General features: G+C 55.6%; 1 protein-coding gene across 3 annotated transcripts in view; it reads right to left on the reverse strand.

Moving 5' to 3' along the window:
- The window catches only part of LETM1 (leucine zipper and EF-hand containing transmembrane protein 1), a 31,166-nt gene extending 22,792 nt beyond the window's left edge, over positions 1-8,374 (reverse strand). For all 3 annotated transcript variants that reach the window (XM_036227403.1, XM_016159266.2, XM_016159265.2), the window contains exons 1-2: positions 8,089-8,374; positions 3,871-3,931 (exon numbers count right to left, since the gene is read on the reverse strand). In XM_036227403.1, the coding sequence (XP_036083296.1) occupies positions 3,871-3,931; positions 8,089-8,167 (140 nt within the window). In that variant the 5' untranslated portion in view covers positions 8,168-8,374. The remainder of the gene's footprint in view (positions 1-3,870; positions 3,932-8,088) is intronic.
- Positions 8,375-21,644: the final 13,270 nt, after the last annotated feature.

Consider the following 21,644-nt stretch of genomic DNA (forward strand, 5'->3'; position numbering starts at 1 on the left):
AGGCCCCGTCTGCGGCCACCAAGCACAGGAGACAGTTATCACTGACACCCCAGTCAGAAAGGGTTACCTCTTTCGAAAGCATAAAACTGCATAATCTAGTATTTAAAAAATTTCTGTCGAAACTAAACCCATGTCGGCACTGCACCTCTGCGGGGCAGCTGGGACAGGGCATCACTGAGAAGGCCGGCCCCGCCGCGCCCCGAGCGCCCGAGCCCTCATCTGAGCAGGGCCCGCGGGCCCCGCCTCCCGCCGGTCACCACGCCTGCCTCTTCTCTTCCTTTTTAGATAAACCACCTTCGAAATGGGGGGCGGGGAGAGGCAGGGGACCCTCTGGGTGAAAGCGACCTCTCAACAACTGTTCAGCGGCATTAAAAAGCCTGGGGACTTCCATTAGCCACTTGTTTGACTTCGGAATGCTGAGTCCTGCGTCCATCTCGACCCAGGAGCCTTGCCATCCCAAGAAAAGAACCACTAAGCAGGGCCTGGCACAGGAGCAGCGTTCACGGCGTCGGCTGCGCAAACACCGGACGGCAGGCTCGGGGGTGAGGGCTGGGCCCCGCCCCCGCAGCGACCCCCTGACTCCTGTACACAGCTGTGAAATATGTCCACTTTAAGGGGGCAGCTCGTCAAGAAATGGCCCGAGGCCAGGCCAGAGAGGACGCCAGCCCTCAGTGTGTCACCCTCGGTCACTCAGGGACACACCACCAGCAGGGGCAACGTGACGCCAGCAGCAGCACAACCAAGGGGGGTGCTTCCAGAGGTGCGAGACCCCTCTGCCCAGAGACTCCAGGTAAAACCACGCTTGCCGGCAGGGCAGGCTGCCCTCCGCTGGAGAACCGGAGCCCACAGCACCTAACAGCTGCCGGAGGCCCCAAGGCCACGAGCCGTCGGCACACCACCTGCAGGGAGCAGGTGTCACCAACGTGTCAGTATTTCCATGGCCCATCTTCGGAGTGGTCACAGCTAGTGAGGCTTAATATAAACGGCCTCAGGTCAGCTCAGGTTTTCCCCCTGAACGAGGTTTCCGAGTTGCTGAACAGTCTGAGTGCTCACTCCAAGCTACGCTTCCTCCTCCCTGTCTTTATCTCTGAGGAAGGAGGTCCGGAGCAGCTGGACAACATCCACGATGACGTTTTAGGCCAGACCCCCTCCACCTGCTCACCCTGCAGGGGTCTGGGCCATCTCAACTGAACACTGAGACTGCAAAACAACTCATCGGTGGTTAAAACTACTAAGACTTGCAACTACTTACCTGTGTGACTCAAGATTCTTTATGTTGTGTGATCGAAATGAAAAGTAACAGTTTTTGGACGCTGAGACTGACATAAGATTGGATTCTCATCTGTAATTCCAAAGTTGAACTGCTTGAGTTCAGCAAAACAGCTTTATAGTTCTCATTGTTCAACTCTCTAAAGTGTTTAACTTTCTAAATAGCACAGCTTTTACGTTTGAATACGAACTTCAAATGCAAGTGCATTTGAATCTTATAAAAGTATCTGACAAATTCAACATCCATTCCTCATAAAAACACTTTAAAATAAGAAAAAACAGACATGGCACAGAGGACCGCAAACAGAAGCTGACGAAATGACACGGCACCGAAACGCAGACAGCCCACGTTCTGCGGCTGAGAGCTGCAGGAGCGCCTCCAGCTGTTCTGACAGCAGGTCTGACTACGGGACCGAACAAGAGCCGAAGCCACAACAGAGATGAGAGACAAACACATCAGCGCCAGGGGAACGCCCACCATCAACGACAGAGGTGTCAGGACAGGAGCAAAAATGGTGGAGCTGTGTGAAGGGGCCAGACACAAGGGAACAGACGCAAATTAGTAACTTCCATGCCGGCACCACTCACGAAAGCTGAGGAAAAGGAGGCCCATTACCACTGGCACAGAGAACGCATCTGAGAGTTGTCGTAGAGGCCACTCGTGTGGCCTCTGTATAGAAAATGACATCCCTTTTCCTGAAAGAGGAAAGATCTTAGTAACTTACACGGAGGAGCACTATGCCTGAGCTTAAAAGTTCATATTCCCACACGATTCTATGGGTTCAATGATGTTCCAGTTACAATTCCAAGAAGATCATTTAGAACTGAAACAATTCATAAGTTCTACCAGGACAGTCTAAAAGGAAGGAAGAAAGCGTGCCAGGCCTGGTCCCCAAGAAGGCGAAAGCTGGCTGGAGATGTCACTCAGGTAAATGAAAGGCGCAGACCGCCTGAGAACAGACGCCCCACTCAGGGGGACAGGCACAGCCGGCCCTGCCAGCTGCTGTGGTCCCCGCTGCCAGGCGCTGCCCCCCGCCACGCCGGGGGCTGTCCACCACGGCACACGCCGTCCACACGGCAGCCCTCTAACCAGCCTCAGCCACCAGGCTCTTCAAAGCAGAGACTCCACACCACACCCCAGACTTCCAGCTTGTCTCGAAAAGCACTGAAAGCTGGCCCCGTGGGGCCACACCCTTCATAGCAACCATGACTGTACCTGTTGGTCACCAGGCCACCCTGTTTCCGGCCACCCGCTAGGCCCCAGGCCTCTGAAATGCCACCTCCACTTCAGTAAGAGTGAGACGTCCTGTACTCGTACATTAACGGTCCCACATCAGAAACAGAAGATGCTGACGACAGCCCTGTGGCCGCAGAGAACCCAGCAGACATCAAAGCCCGGCGCTGGGCAGGTGGGCCCGGAGGCTGCCGTGGGCAGGGCTTTCAAACAGGCTTTGTCGCGTTCCCCGCCAGACACTGCCTTTGCGCCACTCACTGAAACAGAGACACTGACAAGAGCGTTTTAAAAAACCTCAAAGCAGGAGATGTGCTTGAGCACAAGTCTGCTCTAACAGCCAAGCTCCCATGTGTGACTTGTATAGCTTTTATTTTAGGGAATTAAATCTGTCCTAGGAGCATTCTCCAGAAGTTTTGTAGCCAAGATGAGGTGACAAATTAACAATCTCGAAGGCATAAGAAAACCCAAAAGATCCCGTAGCTCCATATAAGGGGGTGCCAGGGGCCAGCTGGACCACACGCGGCAGGAGGTGCCGCCCCTCAAACAGGAAGAACTAGAGATGCTGGAAGGGACAAGGTCCACTGTCTCCAGTGTCCAGGCTGTGACAAGGACCTGGTGCCAGGACAGAGGTCTGGGCATCCCAGCACACAAGTGAGGAGATCAGGAGTCTCTACCCAGGGAGGCCAAGCAGAGGGGACGGTGGGCAGGAGAGCACAGCAGCCTCAAGGGACATCCGGGTCTGTGTGCAGCGGTGGACAGGGCGGGGTGGGGACACACCCTCCAGGCCGCCCTCCAGCCTCACAGCAGGACGCAGGCCTCCCAGCAAAGAGAAGGGCTAAGTCCATCATGTGCTAGATGTGTCCCTAGAACTGGACAGGGCGAGCCCCGTGGCGAGACGTGGTAACGTGACGCTCCGTGAAGGACCGTGCGAACGAGGCGCGGTCTGTGTCCACCGAGCGCCCAGACCGACAGTGCGACCTGGCAAATCTCATTGTTTTCCACAAATGCATAAAAGGCCACTACAAATGGCTGAGCGTGGAAAAGACGTGCCCGTTAAGCACACAAGCCTCAACGCAGACTGCGGTCACCGCTGAATGTCGTAAAAACAGGTACATAAGGAAAAAGAGCGAAATGAAACACACCGAAATGCTGATAATATTTGTAACAGGCACTGGGATCATGAGTGTTCCATTTATTTTCCAAAAACTCACCAGTGGATGCAGTTATCTATTTCAAAGTGAAAAGACAGAGGTCAGATGAAAGAAAACAAAGAACAGGAAAGCAGGGTGCACTGGGAGTTCCAAATCGTCGAAGCATCTTTAAGCCCCCGCTTCCAAACAAGCAGAAAGCGACATTCGTTGACTTACGTGCGGCTTATCAACCCCATGGCACTGGCGCAACTCCGGCAGGCGTGACTCCCCAGACTACCTACGACAGAAACAAAGGGAAACAAGAAAGTCAGTCTCCGACGAGGCGCCGTGTGCCGGCGCGCTGCCCTCTTCTGCAGGGAAAGCTTCGGGAAGCCTGTTCTGCACGCGGGAAGGGCTCAGAGTGTGGCCCAGTGACGGGCCGCCCCAGTTAGGGACACAGTGTCTCTGGGTAAGGAGGGGGTGCCTGGGTCAGCTCCAGCTCCTAGAGTCCCAAGTGGGGGCACCAGGCTCTGCCAGGCAAGGCCCACAGAGTCCGAGCCTTGACGTCTCCCCAGATGACCACTCCCTACTTGCTCCAGCATGGCTCTGGTGGACGGAGGCCATGACCCCTAATGCACAGACAGACCTACGGGGCAAGCAAGGGAGGAGTCCAAATGACCCAGCGTGAGGAGGCAAGGGCCGAGAATTATGGAAAAACAAATGCCAAGAGTCAGCATTTGGACAAACGATACCGATGAGCATATAGCCGATTTTGGGATTCTGATAATTTTTTTATGCTTTCCCCAACTCTCTCTAGTTCCTGTAAGCAAAAGTTCAGGGTTCATTCACATGGCCAACGTTCAGGCCTTGAGGTCACGCCCTGTGCTGGGAAAACGGCTTATGGAGAGGCACGTCCGACACCGGAGGAGGCAGAACCTGACGGGGTGTCAGGCAGCGAGCCTGGAATGGTGGGCTGGCACCCTGAGGCCCTTCGGGCAGCAGGACGGCCCAGAGCAGCTCCGGGTGCCAACCACCAGTCTGAGAGCAGCAGAAGGGAGCACGAGAGATGGGCAGAGGGGACGGCACCAGCCCCGGCCACCCTCGGAACAGGGCACTGCTCCCACTGGACCCTCTGGGGACCCGGGCTTCCAGCTGTCACTTATGTAATTCAGCCAGAGGCCAGCGTCCACAGGGCAGCTCTCACTTTCTGCCGCGGAAGGCTATTCGTGCGGGTGGAACGTGGAATGTTAAGGTGCCAAATCTCAAGCTGTAGGTTGGCAGCTGGGCTCACCCGCTCACTCACCATTATTCACAAGGTAACTTTTTGTTTCAAAGGTTACATTTTCAGTTAAAATCAAAAAGCAGATGGGGAAGAACACACCACTCCAGCTGTGGGCCTGCCTTGTCTCCCAAACAGAAGCCCCCCAACACCTGTGCCTGTCCCCTCCCCCCACCCTGAGCCAGCCCCCCGCCCCCCCCCCAAGAACTTGGTTCAGAAAGGGCTCCGGCCCTGCACGTGCTCCCTGCAAGCAAGCTGTCACAGCTGCCAGAGCCCCTCGCCCTGCCCCACGTCTCTAAGTTGCGTGGTCACACAGCTTGTCCCACCTGCTCCCTTCCCATGCTCACCCTGCTCTGAAAGCTTCCAGCCCTGGCCTGGAAGGACACCCCACAGCGGGCTCTGGGGTTCTGGCCGCCCACCCCGCTCACCGGGGGTTGTGATCCACCGGCCAATCGCTCCTAGGAACACTGTTTTGTCTCTTTTCCAACTGCTACTTCTGCAACTGCCACACACAAGCCGGTGTCCCACAACTCAGTCCTGACTCCTGGAGTTAGTGCAGACCCACACATGAGGGCTCAGTCCCCACAAGACTGCCTCTGCGTCACATCATGTGCAAGCAGAGTCTCCAGGCTGCCCACACTTCCGCCAACCACAAATTCAGGGGTCTCCATGAGCCTGTCAGTTTTGATCATTTGCTAGAGGACACAGAACGCGGACAAGTGCTCAGCTTGCTAGTGCCGTTTTATTATAAAGGGCAGACACAAGTGTCCGGACGGCAAGGTCCACAGGGCGAGGTCTAGAGGAGTCCTGAGTGCAGGAGCCTCTCCTCCATCAGGTCGGCAAGTGCCACCAACCCAGAGGCTCCCCAGCCTCCCTGTTCAAGAGTTCGCCTTTGTCACTTAGGAGTGACTGATGACATCCTTGGCCACTGAGCTTGGCCCCTGACCCCCGGAGGTGGGGTGGGAAGGCCCACGGGCACCCCTGGGGTAACCCTGGGGAGAGGGACGGGGCTCATTATGAGCAACGCCTGAACACGCGAGTGTTCCAAGGGCCCTGGGAGCTGTGGCGAGAACCAGGAAGGGGACAGAGACCAAGCGTATGTCTTCCCACCCCGCAGCTTTCTCCACCTGGCTGCCAGACCACGCTCAACCCTCCAGACCCCGCCCCCGGCTCTCCCCAGACACCGCGGACACACGCAACCCAGAGGTCCCTGCCCACCTCGTACTCGACAGCTCCTAGGCCTCCAGGCTGCCCCAGCCAGTTCCCCCGCCCTCACCCGCTCTGACAAGAGCCGGAAGCCAGGAGTGTCCCTTGGCAGGCTGCTGCTCTCACACCCAGTCCTTGGTGAATGGGGTCAGCCCACCTCTGGCCAACCCGGCCCACTCTGGAGTATGTGCTGCGCACAACCTCCTCCCAAAGAGAGTGGGGCGGAGGGGGGAAAAGTGACTGTAGGGTGGAGGACCCGAGAGATTCCGCCTCAGCCCAATGATCAGGGTCATATCCACTGCCATAAATCACACTGCTAGCAGGCACCCTCGACAGGATGTGATGAGAACACCTGACCCCTGTGGTCTCTTCCCCCGAACCCACGACCCCAGTCTAACCATGTGAAAACATCAGCCGAATCCCCAGAGGGCACTCTACTCTACAGTCTAGCTGACCAGTCCTCTTAACTGCCGAAGGAAGTCTGAGAAGCAGGACAAAAAAGCACCTTACAACAAAGTGTGTGCAGAATAAAACACGTCAGTAATGACAGAAGGATACGTGCAGAATAAGAAGAAAGTATGTAATAGGAAAAAGATACCGGAAAAAAGTATGGAACAGGATAAAACAAATTTAAATACACTATGGACCTCGGTTAACCATAACGTATCAAAGCTGGTTTACTAATTGTGACAAAGAACCATAATGATGTAAGATGTTCATAGGGGAAATGGGGTAATAGCTGCAGCACCCAGCTGGGAAGTGTCTTTCTGGGAGTTCGGGGCCCCTGCTCACCATAGTCCAGTCCCTGCTGCTCCCACAGCAGACCTGCTGTCTGACCCGCTCTCAGCCCCTCCTGTCAACCGAGAACGCAGCCACAGGGAACATTTGTATTCCCCAAATGATACAACTACAGAACACATGCGTATCACTTTTAAACCTTAAACTTGCTATGGAAACGTGAAGTGGCCAGGGATTTTTCTTACCATCCTAACAGGCAAAAGACAGAGTGCTGTGACAGCAGAAACACCTAAGGGCGGACTGGAGCCCCGCGTCCTGTCCTGGCTGCTCAATGCCCCGCCCACCGCCGCTCAAAGGTCTGAGCAGCCAAGCAGCCGTACCCGCTGAAAGTTTCAAGAAACATGACTTCTTGCGGTACCTCTATAAACTGTACAGCGCCTTGAAATACATCATTTCACCTGAGTCTCTCAATTTTATCGGGCAAATTTATCTTTACCCCAACCTTAGACGTAAGGAACTCAGATACACTAACGTAAAAAGAGACACAGGGAGTGTGAGCGCGGGCGCCCTACAGGTGGACCGGAGCCCTGCATTGGGTGTGACCTCCATGCCACAGCTACAGTCACTGCAGTTCCTGGTACAAAAGGGCCTGCCCGAGGCCTGCACAGCGAGGCCTGGGGACCCTCTACAGACGCCCGGGAACGCCATGATATCGGTCGCACGGACGCCCCGGAAGCCCGCCGGCCCCCGCCCACCTCATCTCAGGAGCGCTGACAGCGGCCCAGGGAAACGACTGTCCTCGCGACTGGGCGCCCCGTTCCATCGCGCGTAACCACGAGTGGGGCAGAGGCCGCACCAGGGCCGGCTGTCAGCGCGCTCTCTTCGAAACTTTCCTGTCCCCGCTCTGGACGCAGCGGCCAGCGGCAGGGCGACTAAGGTCACAGCGCGAGTGAGTCACGGGCCGCCGCCCGGGCCCGGCCGCCCAGCGCGCACCACGCCCAGCGGCGGGCTGGCCCTCGCCGGGCGGCGGAGCGGGGCTGCCCAAGGCCCCGGCCCGGCGTGACCCTGGCCCGGCGTGACCCCGGCCCGGGCCGCGACCCAGCGCCCCGACCCGCGCCCTGGGCGCCCGCCCGCCCGCCCCGGCCTCGGCCCCGGCCCCGGCTCTCGTCCGCCCCGGGCCTCCCCGCGGCCCCAGCGCCCGCCCGAGCCGTCGCCGAGCGCCGGCCGCTTACCCTTCCGGGCGGCGGCGCGGGGCGCCGGGAGGCGGGCGGGCCCCCGGCCGCGGCAGCTCCTCAGTAAGATGGACGCCATGTGCCCGGCCGCGGCGGCCGCTCGGGCCTCCTGCTGATGCCTCCTCCTCCGCGGCGGCCGCGGCTCCTGGCCGGCCTGGCGGCGCCTCGGCCCGCCCGCACGGACAGTTGAGAGCGGCAGTTGGCTCCCAGTGGCAGGCGCTCAGCTCAAGGACCCGGCACCGGCGGCTGCCATGTCCGGGCACAGACGTCCGGCGGCGCGGGGCGGGGCGGCCGGTCGCCGCTCCCATTGGGCCCCTGGGCGCCCGCCGCCGGCCAGGTGAGGGCGGCCCCGGCGTGCCCCGCGGCCGACTACAGGCCCCGGCGTGCCCCGCGGCCGACTACCGGTCCCGGCGTGCCCCGCGGCCCACCTCTGTGGCGCACTGCATTCTGGTCCTTTGCCGCGCCGCGTGCCGACCACCCACGCCGAGGAAGCTGGCGGCGCATGCGTAGAGGGCCCTGTCGCGTCCCGGCGGCGAGCAGGGCGGTAACGCGGCCGGCGCCGCACGGACGCGCGGCCAGTGACCCCACCCCAGCGTCTAAGGGGCGCCGGGGGTCGGCCGCATCCCGGGCCCTCGGGTTCAGTGGAGTGCGCCGAGGGCCGGCCCCGCACGCCGCATCCGCCGCCCCGGGTTCTGCCCTGGCCACTGCAGGAAAATGTCCTAAGTGACTCGTTTCCAAGAACAGTCGCTTAACTAGCTTGCAGATGTGGCGGCCCTAGAAAGTGTACGGTCCCGGAGGTCCCCTCAACGAACTAAACCTAGAAACATGTCACCCTGGAGGGATAAAATGTCTACGTGAGCCCCGGCTCCCCAAGATGGTGGCTGGTCACCAGCCCTTTGTCCCCTTCACTTCCTGGTTCTCCCCGCTCAGGACGCTTGGCGGGCTGGTTCACGGGCTGGTCCTGAGCCTGCGACGCCATCAAAACCTGTCTGCCAATGAAGAGAGGGGCGGGGACAGCGGGTGCCTCAGAAGGGAAGGACGGAGCGCGGGGACACGTACCCCTCACCGTGCTCGGCTGGTGCGGGGCTTGCGCACGGGGGTGCGTCGCTCGCTGTGCGCGCTCTGGGGGTGCCTGGCCGTCCTGCGCGACCGCAGATAAAGCCTTGCTTCGCTGTACCTCGTGTCCCCGTGTCCATTCTTTGGAATTGGACGGGCGAATGCGTGTCTCACAAATTGGGGGCTCGTCCGGGATTTCTGCGACTGCAGGAATGATCCCCGATAGAGGGGGAGTCGCGTCCCACCCGATGGCGGGTGGCCTGCTGTGTCTGGGTGCCCCGGCCCCTTGCAGGACTGCAGATTCGCCCGCGACGATTTTTCTGAGGACGGCGAGAGCGACGCTAGCTAGCTGAGGAGGAGCCGGCACCGCGGCCCCGGCAGCCCCGCGCGCAGCCACAGTAGGAAGAGGACGGCCTGGATGGTCGGGCTTTTTCCGAGGTCAAGTGCGGGTGACAGACGTATCCAGATTCGAGAAGAGTGCGGTGTCTACCACAGTCCTCTTCTCCCGTGAGGACAAGGCGGGTCCCGATGTGTGCAGGAAAGAAACCTCCAGAATGGGGTGGAGTACAGAAGGGAGACTCGGATGCCAGGACCTCTCACCTAAAGCGAAAATGGGATGGGGACCCTAAGAAGGGAGGAATTAAGACGAGTCCCGGAACATTCCCTCAGATTGTCCATCAGGAGGAATGTTAAGTATGGGGAAGGAATTCCCGAACAAAGAGCAAGGAGAAACCAAACGATTAAGTACTGTCGTTTTATTTGGACCAAGGAACAGATTCGTAAACCTTTAGTCTTTGGCCACAATTTGGCCCAGATGCGGACTGGGTCCTTCGGACCCCCGACCTCTGTGTTAATGATAAATCTTCATCCCCCAGGAGGGAAAAGATTATGCCCTTTGCTGGTTACCGGGAGCAACTCCCATGTTCCTTTTTAAAACCCAGGGCGAAAACCCCAAGCAAAAATCCGGGGTCCCTCTGTGCTGCTTTCCTCCTCCTTGTGCCTCACAGATTGGGAGACCAGAGGCAGGCTGAATGCTCGGGTCCCCATGCCCATCTACCCTGGTGAATCCATACCTTCGACTAGGGAAAGAATTAGAACAGTGCAAGAAAGATCTGGAAAATGTCCTCCTTCCCTCAGGAGCTCCTGTGGAAACCTCCAAAATGTTGCTCGTTAGGGAATCCCCGTGGGGCAAGGAGAGATTGGATTTATGACTGCCCCCCTCACAAGTACTGAAGTTAGAAATTTTAAGAGAAATGAAATTATTAGAAGACCCCCCTCCATCTGGCAGACCAACTCTACCAATTCTCAGAGCCCAGCTAGTAATTACACTTGGGTCTAGATAATGTGTATGAGGAACGCCCTCCTTACAGGGGAGGAAATGAAAGATGAGGGCAGCTACATCCCTCTGGGACAGACGACCCCCTACCAGACAGGTGGTCCTCCCCACAGAACAAAAGTTCCCAAATTTGGACCCCAAATGGGACAATAATGATCCCAGAGATAAGGCCCAAACGCAAGACCTCAGAAAGTTAATAGTTAAAGGAATTAAGAAATCCACTCAAGGTCCCAGAACGTTTCCAAGGCCTTTGAGATTCCTCAAGAAAAAGGAAACTCCCTCTGCCTTTTCACAGAGGCTTAGAGACTGAATGAGGAAGCACTCCACGTTAGACCCGGAAGACCATATGGGACAGGGTCTCTGCGAAGTTAATTTTGTAACTAAAAGCTGGCCTGATATTAGTAAGTTACAGAAATTACATGGTTGGACTGAAAAACCAATTGAGGAACTACTCAGGCCCAAAAGATGTTTGCGAAGAAGGAGGAAGAGAAGCAAAAATCACGGTATCCATAGTAAAAAGAGGAGTCAGAAAGCACCTGGATTCAAACCCTCCTCACCAGGGACAAAAGCCCTAGATTCTAGCCAAGGGACCAAAGGGGTCCCCATGGAGAAAAGTCCCAAGCTAACAACGGGTCCTATAAACGTGGGAAGGCTGCCCTGGATGGAAGAAGAAAAAAGGATCCCCCTCATGACTTTTGATGAGGATTGGGGGCATTCTGGGGTTTCCTTTGACAAGGTCCCACCAGGAACCCTTGATAAACGTAGGGTGGGACCTAAGGAAGAAGGGAGAACATTTCTAATTGACACAGAAGCAGTTCGTTCGTTCCTCCCTCGTTTTCCAGCCTCGGCACAGAAGAAAAGAAAAATTGTTAGTGCCAGGGGTTAAAGGGGAGGGATTCCCAAGTTCCTGTTTTTAACACTATGAAGATTAAATCTGAATCAGAAACCATGGAGGGGTTATTTTTATACGGACCTGACACAGGAATTAATCTCCTAGGACGAGACTTAACCATAAAACCCGGCCTAGGACTGAGGATCAAGGACAGACAAATTAGCGTGGTAATGGCCTTCCTAACAGGAAGAGGAGAGAACAACTGACCCTCTGGTATGGGCCAAAGAAGGTAATAGAGGGACTGAAAGTAACTCCAATAGATCTAAAGTTAGCCAGGTGAGATAATGAAGACGGTATCCCATTCCCATCAAAGGCAAAAAGGGCCTCCAGCCTGTAATCGAGGACTAAGGACAGCTTGCTGGAACCTTGTCTGTCACCACACCCAGTCAGGAAGTCGAACAGGTCCTACAGAGTAGTGCGAGACGTGCAGGCTATTGACCAAGTTCTAGCCCGGTATCCTGTGGCCCCTAATCCTTACACCCGTCTCAGTAAGATTCCTCCTGAGCATACTGGTTTGGTGTGGCGGACTTAAAGGATGCATTCTGGGCACGTGCCCTAGATCCTGAGTGTTGGGACCTCTCTGCCTTCGCGTGGGACAATCCCACAAATGGCAGGCAGCGACAGCGCCGCTGGGCAGTGCTGCCCCGGAATTCATCGACACCCCCAAACCTACCGGTCAGATCTTAGAGCCAGTCCTAGGGGAATTTCGACCCATAGTGGGCACTCAGTTGTTAGAATATGTAGATGATTTGCTAATTTCTGGGGAAGGAAAAAATGAGGTCTCAGATGCCACGATTAGTTTATTTAACTTCCTGGGACAAAAGGGCTTACGAATCTCCCAAAATAAGCAACAGTTTGTAGAAAAAAGAGGTTAAATCTTTAGGATACTTGATTAGTGAAGGCAGAGAATAAACCCAGAGAGAATAACCGGCATAATAAATTTAACCCCACCAAAAACTGAAAAGGAACTCAGAAAGTTTTCGGGACCCACGGGCTATTGCTGGGTGTGGATTGAATCCCATGCCCAGAAAGCAGAAGGCCTATACTGAAAGCTGTTAGACAGAGCGCCTGCCCCTCTGCAGTGGTCTCCCGAGGAGGAACAAGCTCTGGAAGGCCGCGAGCAGGCCCTGTTCCAGCTCTGGTCCTGGCCCTTCCATCCCCAGAGAAGCTGTTCTGTTTGTAACAGCAGACCAAGGCGTAGCCCTTAAGGTATCAGCTCAAACTTAGAGGAGCAGAAAAGCAGCCTGTTGCTCTCATCTCCAAGCTCCTGGACCCCGTCTCCCAGGAATAGCCGGAGTGTGTCCGAGCCGTAGCGGCCACAGCTCTGTTGGTAGAAGAGAGCAGAAAACTAACCTTTGGAGGAGCCCTGATGGGCAGTACTCGCCACCAAGACAGGGCCATACTCAGGAGGCGGGACGATGGCTCACCGACTTCCAGGCTCTGAAATACGGGGCTAGACTGCGAGAGAAGGATGGCCGGGTCCTGACGACAGGTGCCTGCTTGCACCCAGCAAGGTTCCTGTGGAAAGGTGAGAAAAACCAAGGGGCGTCAGATAACTGGCCAGACGTCACGGATTAGCAAACTGAGGTCAGCCCAGACCTTGAAGTCCCATTACAGAATGCACTTGGACCGTTTGATGAAGGGTCATCCCGGATGACAGAAGGGAAAAGACACATGGTTTTACAGTCGTCGATGGTGACCAAAGATCCGTATCCGAACAGGACAGGTGGCCCGGCGGTTGGGCCGCACAAACTCCTGAATGCTTGCCCTCGCTCAGGCTCCGAAACTCCCTGCAGACCGAGGACCAAGAGGACGCCACCTGCGCTGACTCTACACACGCCTTCGGGCGGTGCACACATTCGGGAAAGTCTGCTGAGAGCGCCGTAGTACGTGTGAGCGGCCATCACAAGGGAGCTCCTTAGAAGCAACAAGAAATAATTCGGCAGATGACACGGCAAGAAGGGCAGCTTTAGAAAAAGACGTCTTACCCCTGACATCCCTGAGGCAGCCCCAAGTCCTCGAGTTACAAAGGAAGGAAGGGAAGAGTTGAACAAACGGGGGGCCGTCCAAAACAAGAATGGACGACGGTTCCTCCGGACGGGAGGGGAATGGTCAGCAGACCTGTGATGAGAGAATCGATGACTGCATGACCACAAGGGAAGCCATGGGGGTCACAGGCTATGCGTGACCCCCCCCGCCCAAAACCCGTGGGCGCAGAGGGGTCTGCGCTGTCGCTGAGCAAATGTGCCCAAGCCATGTGACTTGCCGAAGGATGAATAAAAAGGTGATTTGAAAATCAAAACCAGGAGGGAGAGCCCCGGGGTTAAGACCATTCCTGAGTGTCCAGGCAGATGTCACAGAAATGCCTAAAATGGGGAGACAGATATACCCGCTAGTAACAGCAGACCACCTGGCTGGGTGGGTCTTCCCGCCACGGCGGCGATGGCAGGCTCCGTTATCAAGGCAGTTCTAGAACAAATTGTACCCAGATTTGTGTTAGTGGAAAATTACACTCAGGAATGGGAGTCATTTACCTCTCAGGTGCCACAGGGACTAACGAGAAGCTTACAGATTCGATGGGATTTTCATACTCCCTGGCAGCCGCCTTCGTCCAGGAAAGTAGAGAGGATGAGTAGGACACTTAAAAAACATCCTGCCAAACTGGTGTTAGAAGCCAAGTCACCCTGCACAGAGTGTCTCGGGGGTAGAACAGCCCCTTGGAAACGTGCGGGCCTGCCTCCTTATGGGTTACGCCGCGTCTCCCGTACTCAGGTAGGACCGCTGGCCTCCCCACCATGGAAACTAAAGACCAGTCTCTCAGGAACTGTATACGGGCTGCAGCCTCCACTGTCTTTCCTCAGCCTCAAAGGACTCCTCGTTCAGCTCCCGGCTCTTGAATTCGCCGTCCATCCCTTCTGTCCTGGTGACCTGGTGCAAAGCAAGTCCTGGGAAGGAGACAAACTTCGGCCAGACTGGGAAGGTGCACGCCGAGTGCGCCTCACCACCGACACTACTGTCCAAACTGCAGAGAAAGGGCGGGCTCACGACGCCCAGCTCAAGGGACCGAGACTGGAGGAAGACGAAGATCGATGGGAAGTGTGCAGGCCCCTGTGAGGGTCTTCACGGAAACTTAAAGGAAAGTCCCGTAGGAAATAAGGGCTGGATTCAAGTTCAAGTGCTAGCATGGATGATTATAAACGGGGCAAAAGGTAACTGAGGACCTTACTGAGGGCCACGCAGATACCGGATACCCTGTCCAATTAATGATGAATATAATGAAGACCTCAACATCCCAAGCCATCCAGTCTGATGCATGTCAGGTCCTCCCCTGCGGCAATTCAGAAAATCAGAGGCAACTGTCACAGGTGGATAAATACCTCCGTCCAGAACCAGGCAATGGCTACCATCCCTGCCCCAGCTGGGGTGATGTCTGTAGACCCAGGAAAGGGATGGACAGTAAACATGGGATGGGCCACCCCAAGCTGGAGGCCCTTATAGGATAAAATACATTTATCTAAGGGCATCCCACCAATGGCCTGCCAGAACCTAAAGTGTAACCCCAGACTTCTATTAACGACCCAACCCTCTAGGTCAGGAACCTACGGTGGTGTCCTGAGTATCTGGGCTGGGAGCGGATATTACAGGAAGAGGTCCCGTGGGGTGGTTTGCTCTCAGGCTAATTGAAAACGACACCGTAAGTACTCCCGTGCCAACCTCAGATTCCAAAGAACGATGCAGTCTTCCCGGTAATGACCCCAAAAGGGTGACAAAATTGATGTGAGAGATTTGAGGCAGACTCTGGAGATTGAGCCTGGAGATGGGTAGAGGGGGTTAAATTCTCTGTGCAGGCAGTGAATAAAAGTGATTGCTATGCGCGTGCCGCAGGAGGCCACGTGGTCCCGTTTCCTCGTGGTTGGGGTACAGAGCCATCAGGAATGAACCGTGTTGGCTCTGTACCCAGACAAGGGTGCTTGGGGCAACGGGACTTGGGGGAGCCTGTCGCTGCGCGTGCCTGCCCTGCAAAGGTCAAACCCAAGAGCGACCCCTCCCCCGCGGGGACGACGAATCACTCCTCCCTCCTCTCCAGACAGAGGGAAGAATTCGGCAAGCCTGCAGGAGACCCGTCCACTTGCGCCCACATCCTAAATGTCTCTGGTAAGCCAAGTCACAGCTCTTCCAAGCTACGCCTCCTCCGAGCAGACGTTAGGTGACGCTGTGGGAAGAGGGGCCTGCGTCGTCTGTTGCTGCCCAACTGGACCGGAACCCATGCTTCGGTCCAGTCTGCGGTTCCATTCGCCTTGGCATTCCATCACTCAGCTAAGAATAACAGCGCCCACCGAAGACGAAGGGCCCCAGGAGGATCATTCGACTCTATATATAGACTGGATAGGAGTGGGGGGGGGGCGGTCCCAGTGAGTTCAAGGCGAGGAGGCAAACAGCTACAGGATTCGGATCGGCGCTCTCCTGGCGGTCTGCCATTAACGGGACCGTGGACTGGGTTCCTGATATTTACGATAATCAACAAAGGTTCATTCATACCAGGGATGCCCTCCAAGGTAGCTAGCCAATTAGATGCTACTAGCCACACGGCTTGGGAAAACCGAATTGCATTAGATACGATTCTGGAAGAAAAAGGGGAAGTTTATGTCATGCTAGGTGGAAAACGTTGTACCTTTATTTCCAACAACACTACCCCAGCTGGGACCCTTGCTAAGGCATTACAGGGGCTTATGACATTGGCAAGCTGGCTGAAAATGCAGGTACCGGTGACGCAGTCGCTGATTGGTTAGAAGGATAGTTTGGAAAATGGAAAGGAATAATGACGTCGGTCCTGACTTCCCTTATAACTGTAGCTGGAATTTTAACAGCAGTCGGGTGCTGCATTATTCTTTGTGTCAGAGGCCCGAGGTAGAGGCTCATAGAAGCCACAATTAATAAATGAATGAATGCCCATGACTTAACGCCCGAAACAACCTCAGACTATGATGAGGAAAGCCAACAAATACTAAGACGATTTGAAAAGAACCAAAAATACCAGAACAATGAAAATGGAATCAGGAACTCAGAAAAAGTCGAGGAGGGAATTTGTAAGAAAATGACCTAAGTGATTCGTTTTCAAGAACAGTCGCTTAACTAGCTTACAGATATGGCAGCCTCAGCAAGAGCATGGTCCCCGACGGTCCCTGAACAAACTAAACCTAGAAACGTGTCACCCTTGAATAAAATGTCCACGTGAGCCTTGCCCTTTGTCCTCTTCGCTTCCTGGTTCTCCCTCCTCAGGACTTTTAGCAGGCCTCGTTCACAGGCTTATCCTGAGCCTGACCTATCAAAACCTAAGCTAACCAGTAAAGAGAGGGGCGGGGACAATGGATGCCTCATGAGGGAATAACACAACTTGGGAAGAGGCGCGCCCCGTAGTGCTCAGCCGGCGAGGAGCCGGGGGAGGGGCTTGCGCCCGAGGGAGTCGCTCGCCGTCCGCGCTCTGGGGGTGCCTGCCCATCAGACGCCGGGTGGTGCACGACTGCCGGCCAAGCCTCGCTTGGCCGAACTTCGTGTCCCCGTGTCCATTCTTTGGCACTGGACGGGTGGATGCATGTCTCACACCTGCCCCCTGCCCCCCAGTCCGCGCTGGGGCCTCCCGCATCCCCGCCGGTCCCAGCGGAGCCCGCGGATCCGCGCGTTGAGCTCAAGCGCCCCCTTCCGGCCTGGGAAGGCGAGACCGGCGGCGTGACCTTTGAGCCCCACCGTCCCCTTCTCTCATCTGAGGTCACGTTCGCAGCGGTCGCGGGCGGATTGACGAGGTCACGCAGGGAGAGCAGGCTGGGGGTAATGTGGGGACCCGTCCTCCCCCAGCAGGCTGCCCCCTCCAGCCTGCACCCCAGCCCAGCGGCTCCGTCCCCGGGACTCGCCGCGCTGCTGCCCGGCCCCCCAGCCCCGCAGCCCCGCAGCCTCCGCTTCTCTCGCGCCCTCTGCCTGGAAGCGGGCCCCGTGCTCGCCCATCCGCCAGTCCGCCGCGTCCACTGATGTAATCCCAGGGTGCCACATGGCGCGGGTCCCGCAGTGCACACTCAGCGCGCATCTGTTCTCAGAGGTGCACGAGCGTGGCGCTCTGATCCCGGCAGGCTCCCCGGGGCTCCCGGGCTGGTTGAACGGCACGTCTCCCCCAGGAGGCGTCCCCAGCCCTCAGCCTTCACTTTCTGGAAGAAGTAGCCTGCCCTCCTGCGGTGGTTTTCCTGGACCAGAACCGCCAGGCGCGGGCCGGGGATGGGCCTGGCGTCCCCGTCCCAGGTGTGAGAAGGTGGCGCAGGTTAACAGGCCTCTGCGGCCGCAAACCGTGGGGCCATGCCGTCCCTGGCCACGCCCCTCCGCCCAAGGTCAGGCCTGAGCCAGGTGGACAGACGCGCACTCAGGGCCAGACAAGACTGGCACTTTAACATCCGGAGTGTAGGAGTATGCGCGTCCTAGTGCTAGGAACTGACATTGGTCCGGAGCTCGCGAGGGCCCTGTCCGAAAGCCATGGAGGGCAGGGCGGGAGGCCCCACAGAGCGGGCACGAGAGAACCCGAGCTGGTCCCTGACGGCGCCGCAGGGTCCCAGCTGTCCCCAGACAGGGCCAAACAGGAGGCAGTGACCGTTGGACGGACGGACGAGGGTGCCTGTTTGAAGGACTTTGGAGGACACCGTGTTGGGCCGGGGGGTGGGGGCGGTAGGGAAGCCGCCTCCCCTCTCCGTGTTGCGGGAGGCCCCGGGTGTGAGGAAAGGAAGCAGTGCTGCTCACCTGCCCTTGGGATGACTCACTCCTGACCCATCCCGGAGAGGCGAAAAATAGGGTCTCCACAGAGGGGCAGGCGCGCTGCGTCGGGGGCTTCTGAACGGCATCTGCGACGCTCTCTGCAGCCCAGAGAGGGTGGAGTTTTAGAGAAATTCATTTTTCAACATTTTATACCCTTCTTGGGTTTTCCGATTATCTAAAGAACATGTGCTCGTAGTAGCCATTTCAAGTTTATAAAAATAAAGGCAAACGAACAAGTAGAAAAATGGCATCCCACCAGCGTGCCGCCACACCCTGACGCCAAGTGGGTGGCCATTTTCCCGCCCTGCACCTCGGGGCTGCGGCCCCAGTGCGCAGAATCACGACACAGCCGGTTCCTGTCAATATCATGGACTCTTTGTTTTTTTTCATTCTCTGTTTTTTTTGGGGGGTTCTGTTTTCCTCTTTTCTGTGCTCCACAAATCGTGCATAGCCTTCCATGACCTCTCTGCATTTACACAAACGACAATACTATAAACAGGGTGGGATGTCCCCGCAGCAGGAATGCCTCCGGGGAGGTTAGAGAATTGGGTTAGAGGTGAGGTTAAGGGAGGTTAGGAAATCCAGTTAGAGGGTCAGGTTAGAGACAGGGTTAGAGAATCGGAATTGGCTTAGGGATTGGATTAGGAGCCAGGTCGGGGGTCTAGGTACCAAAGGAAGACTTGGCAGGACTTTGAGCTGTACCTCAGCCACGCTCAGGTGCAGAGCAGGTGGAGCCGGATTCGATACGGTTGTTTTTTGCCCGAAAGTGTGGTGAAGGGAGGGAGGGACAGTGCTGGAAAGGAGTGTTCAGGATAGCAACTGTAGGGCTTGACTAGGAAGTTTGAACTGGGAAGGAGAGGAAGGGGGGAGGGGGTGGAGGCAGCTCAGGGCAGTGGAAGGTGGCGGGATCACTGGCCTAGAAGACTGCTGGACCTGAATGGGCTTTGGAGTCGGGTACCAGAGCAGGCAAGCTGGTAAGACGGGGATGCTCAAGACGAGGCGGAGGCCGGCTGGCACTTATGGGCCACGGTAAGGGCTAAGCCAGGAGAACAGCCTGAGGTGAGGCCAGAGGGCAAAGTCCTCAGGAGAGAGGGGCCAGGATCCCTTTGAACTGTGTGGGTAGACATGCCTTCCTCCAGCGGGAAGCACCCTTGACCAGGCACACGCAGAGGGAGGAGCAGGTGCAGCTTCCAGCCTCCTGTCACCCTGTAGAAACAACCAAGGCAGTGGCCTGGGCTGGATATGAGAGGATCATGCCTTTGGGCCCTGGGAACCCAAGAATGTTGTCTGCGGGAATGAGGTTGAGCTTATTGGATCCCCACAGCAACACCCATTCTCGCCTTGCCCTTCGTAACAGAACCCTGGGGTTACTGGAAAATGCAATTTGCCGGCCTCCCATGAAGCCAGAACTTGGGACTTCGGGGGAAAGATTTTTAAATGAAAGGTGGCCCCTTGACCCTTTGGCTTCCTTCTGTCTGCCAAGCACTGTGGAATAGATGGAAACAGGCCTGGACTGCCACACTCGGGCTTGCTTGACATGACTGAGAAAACATCTACCTTTCTCAGCCATTGCTATTTGAATGAGTTTCTGCATGTGAAGCTGAACTTGAGCACAGTAGATTCAAGGTCATGTCCCAAGAGGCTGGATTGCTGGGTCAGTGTGGTTGCAAATGTGTATTTTTGTAAACTTTTATAATGAAAAGTTTTTCCTTTACTGTGTTAAAGTGAAGCGACAGGTCCAAGTCCTCCGTGTTTCGCCGAAGCGTTTTTCCATTATGCGCATGCCCAGACAGTCCCACGCCAATCACGGCAGAAGGGGGCCGGCTCTCCGAAGCCTCCTCCTGCCCCCTCCGACATCACTCCTTCTCAGAGGTCTCCTCTGCTCCGGCTTCTATGGCCCAAAATCACGTTTGCTTTTTTTCCAACATATAAATGGAATCGAATAGTGTATACTTAAAAAAATAATAATAATAATCGTGGCTACTCTATCCTAACATTACACCTGTCAAACTCATCAACATTGTGTAACATTAGTTTCTTGTTGGTCATTGCTGTGCAACATCCCACCATGTGTTTGTCAGTGCTCGGGTTGGTTGAACTTCTGTTCTGGCGATTGCTGTTAACATTCTCACACGTGGCTTTTGTTGCCTTCGTAGGAGGAGAATTGCCCATCAGTGGTCACATCCAACGCCAGTGGATACTGGCGAACGCTTCCTCAGAGTGCTTCTACCAGCCTGCCCCACCAGCAGCAGAGCAGCGGATGTGGGTCCCCCAGCTCCCCATCAATCCTCGTTTTTGTGGTAGATGTGATTGCGATCGTTCTGGAAGGTGTGGGGTGTGTCGTGGTTCATTTGGCATCCCTTTCCTGACCAAGAATTTCAAGGCACTTTTTCATATGCTCTTGACCATTCGTTTGGACCTCTTCTTTTGTGAAGTGTCCATTTCTCCATCGGGGCATCTGCCTTTTTCTTTGTATATTCTAGATATGAGTCCTTAGATATGTGTATTGCAAGCATTTTCTCTCATTTGGTCGATTACCTTTTCAACTCCTAATGGTGTCTTTTGGTGAATTATCTTGATTTTAATGATTTAATCTCTGTTTTGATGAGTGTTTTTTTATGACTGAAGAAATCTTTGCTACCCAAGGTCATGAAGACATTCTCTTAGGTTTCATTCTGCAAACGTAACTGTTCTGTCTTTCACATTTAGGCTTCTGATCATCTGGAACTCGTGTTTGTTTTGTATATTGTGTCAAGGGTGACTTTTCCCCTATGGGTACAAAATAGACCCAGCACTAATTATTGAAGAGACCATCTTTCTCCTGCTTTAGCAGGCAAAATAATAGCCCCCCAAAGATGTCCCATGTCCCATCCTAATTCAGGAACTTATGAATATGTTACTTCACATGGAAAAAGGCATTTTGCAGAGATGGTTATGTTCAGGATTTTGAGATGGAACATTATTCTGAATTACCTAGCAGGGCCCAGTGTAATCGAGCATACTCAGAAATGGAAGGGGGGGGGGCAGAAGTGACAGGAAGAGGGAGGTCTGGCCACAGAGGAGTGATGTGGCTTGTCGGGCACGCCGGCAGCCATTTCTGGCTTTGAAGACGGAAGAAGGGGCCTTGAGCCAAGGAATGCAAGCTGCCTCTAGAAGCTGGAAAAGGCAAGAAATGAACTCTTTCTAGAGCTTCCGGAAGCGGATGAAGCCCTGACAACGCCTCAGTGTTTGCCAGCGAGACCTGCATCTGATTTCTGACCTGTGTCTGATTTCTGACCTACAGCACTTCAGGGTGATAAATTTGAGTTGTTTTAAGCCACCACGTTTGTGAGAATGTGTTGCAGAAGCAAATAACTAATAAACCCCATTGGATCACAGTGGCAGTTTCGTGTTAAATCAGGTGGCCACGTGTGAGTGGAACTTTGGTCTGCTGCTTCGTCTTTCTCTTTAGACCTGAGCTGATGGCACGTGGTTCTGATT

The sequence above is a fragment of the Rousettus aegyptiacus genome, unplaced genomic scaffold (assembly GCF_014176215.1).
Source record: "Rousettus aegyptiacus isolate mRouAeg1 unplaced genomic scaffold, mRouAeg1.p scaffold_m13_p_10, whole genome shotgun sequence".
Taxonomy (NCBI): Eukaryota; Metazoa; Chordata; class Mammalia; order Chiroptera; family Pteropodidae; genus Rousettus; species Rousettus aegyptiacus.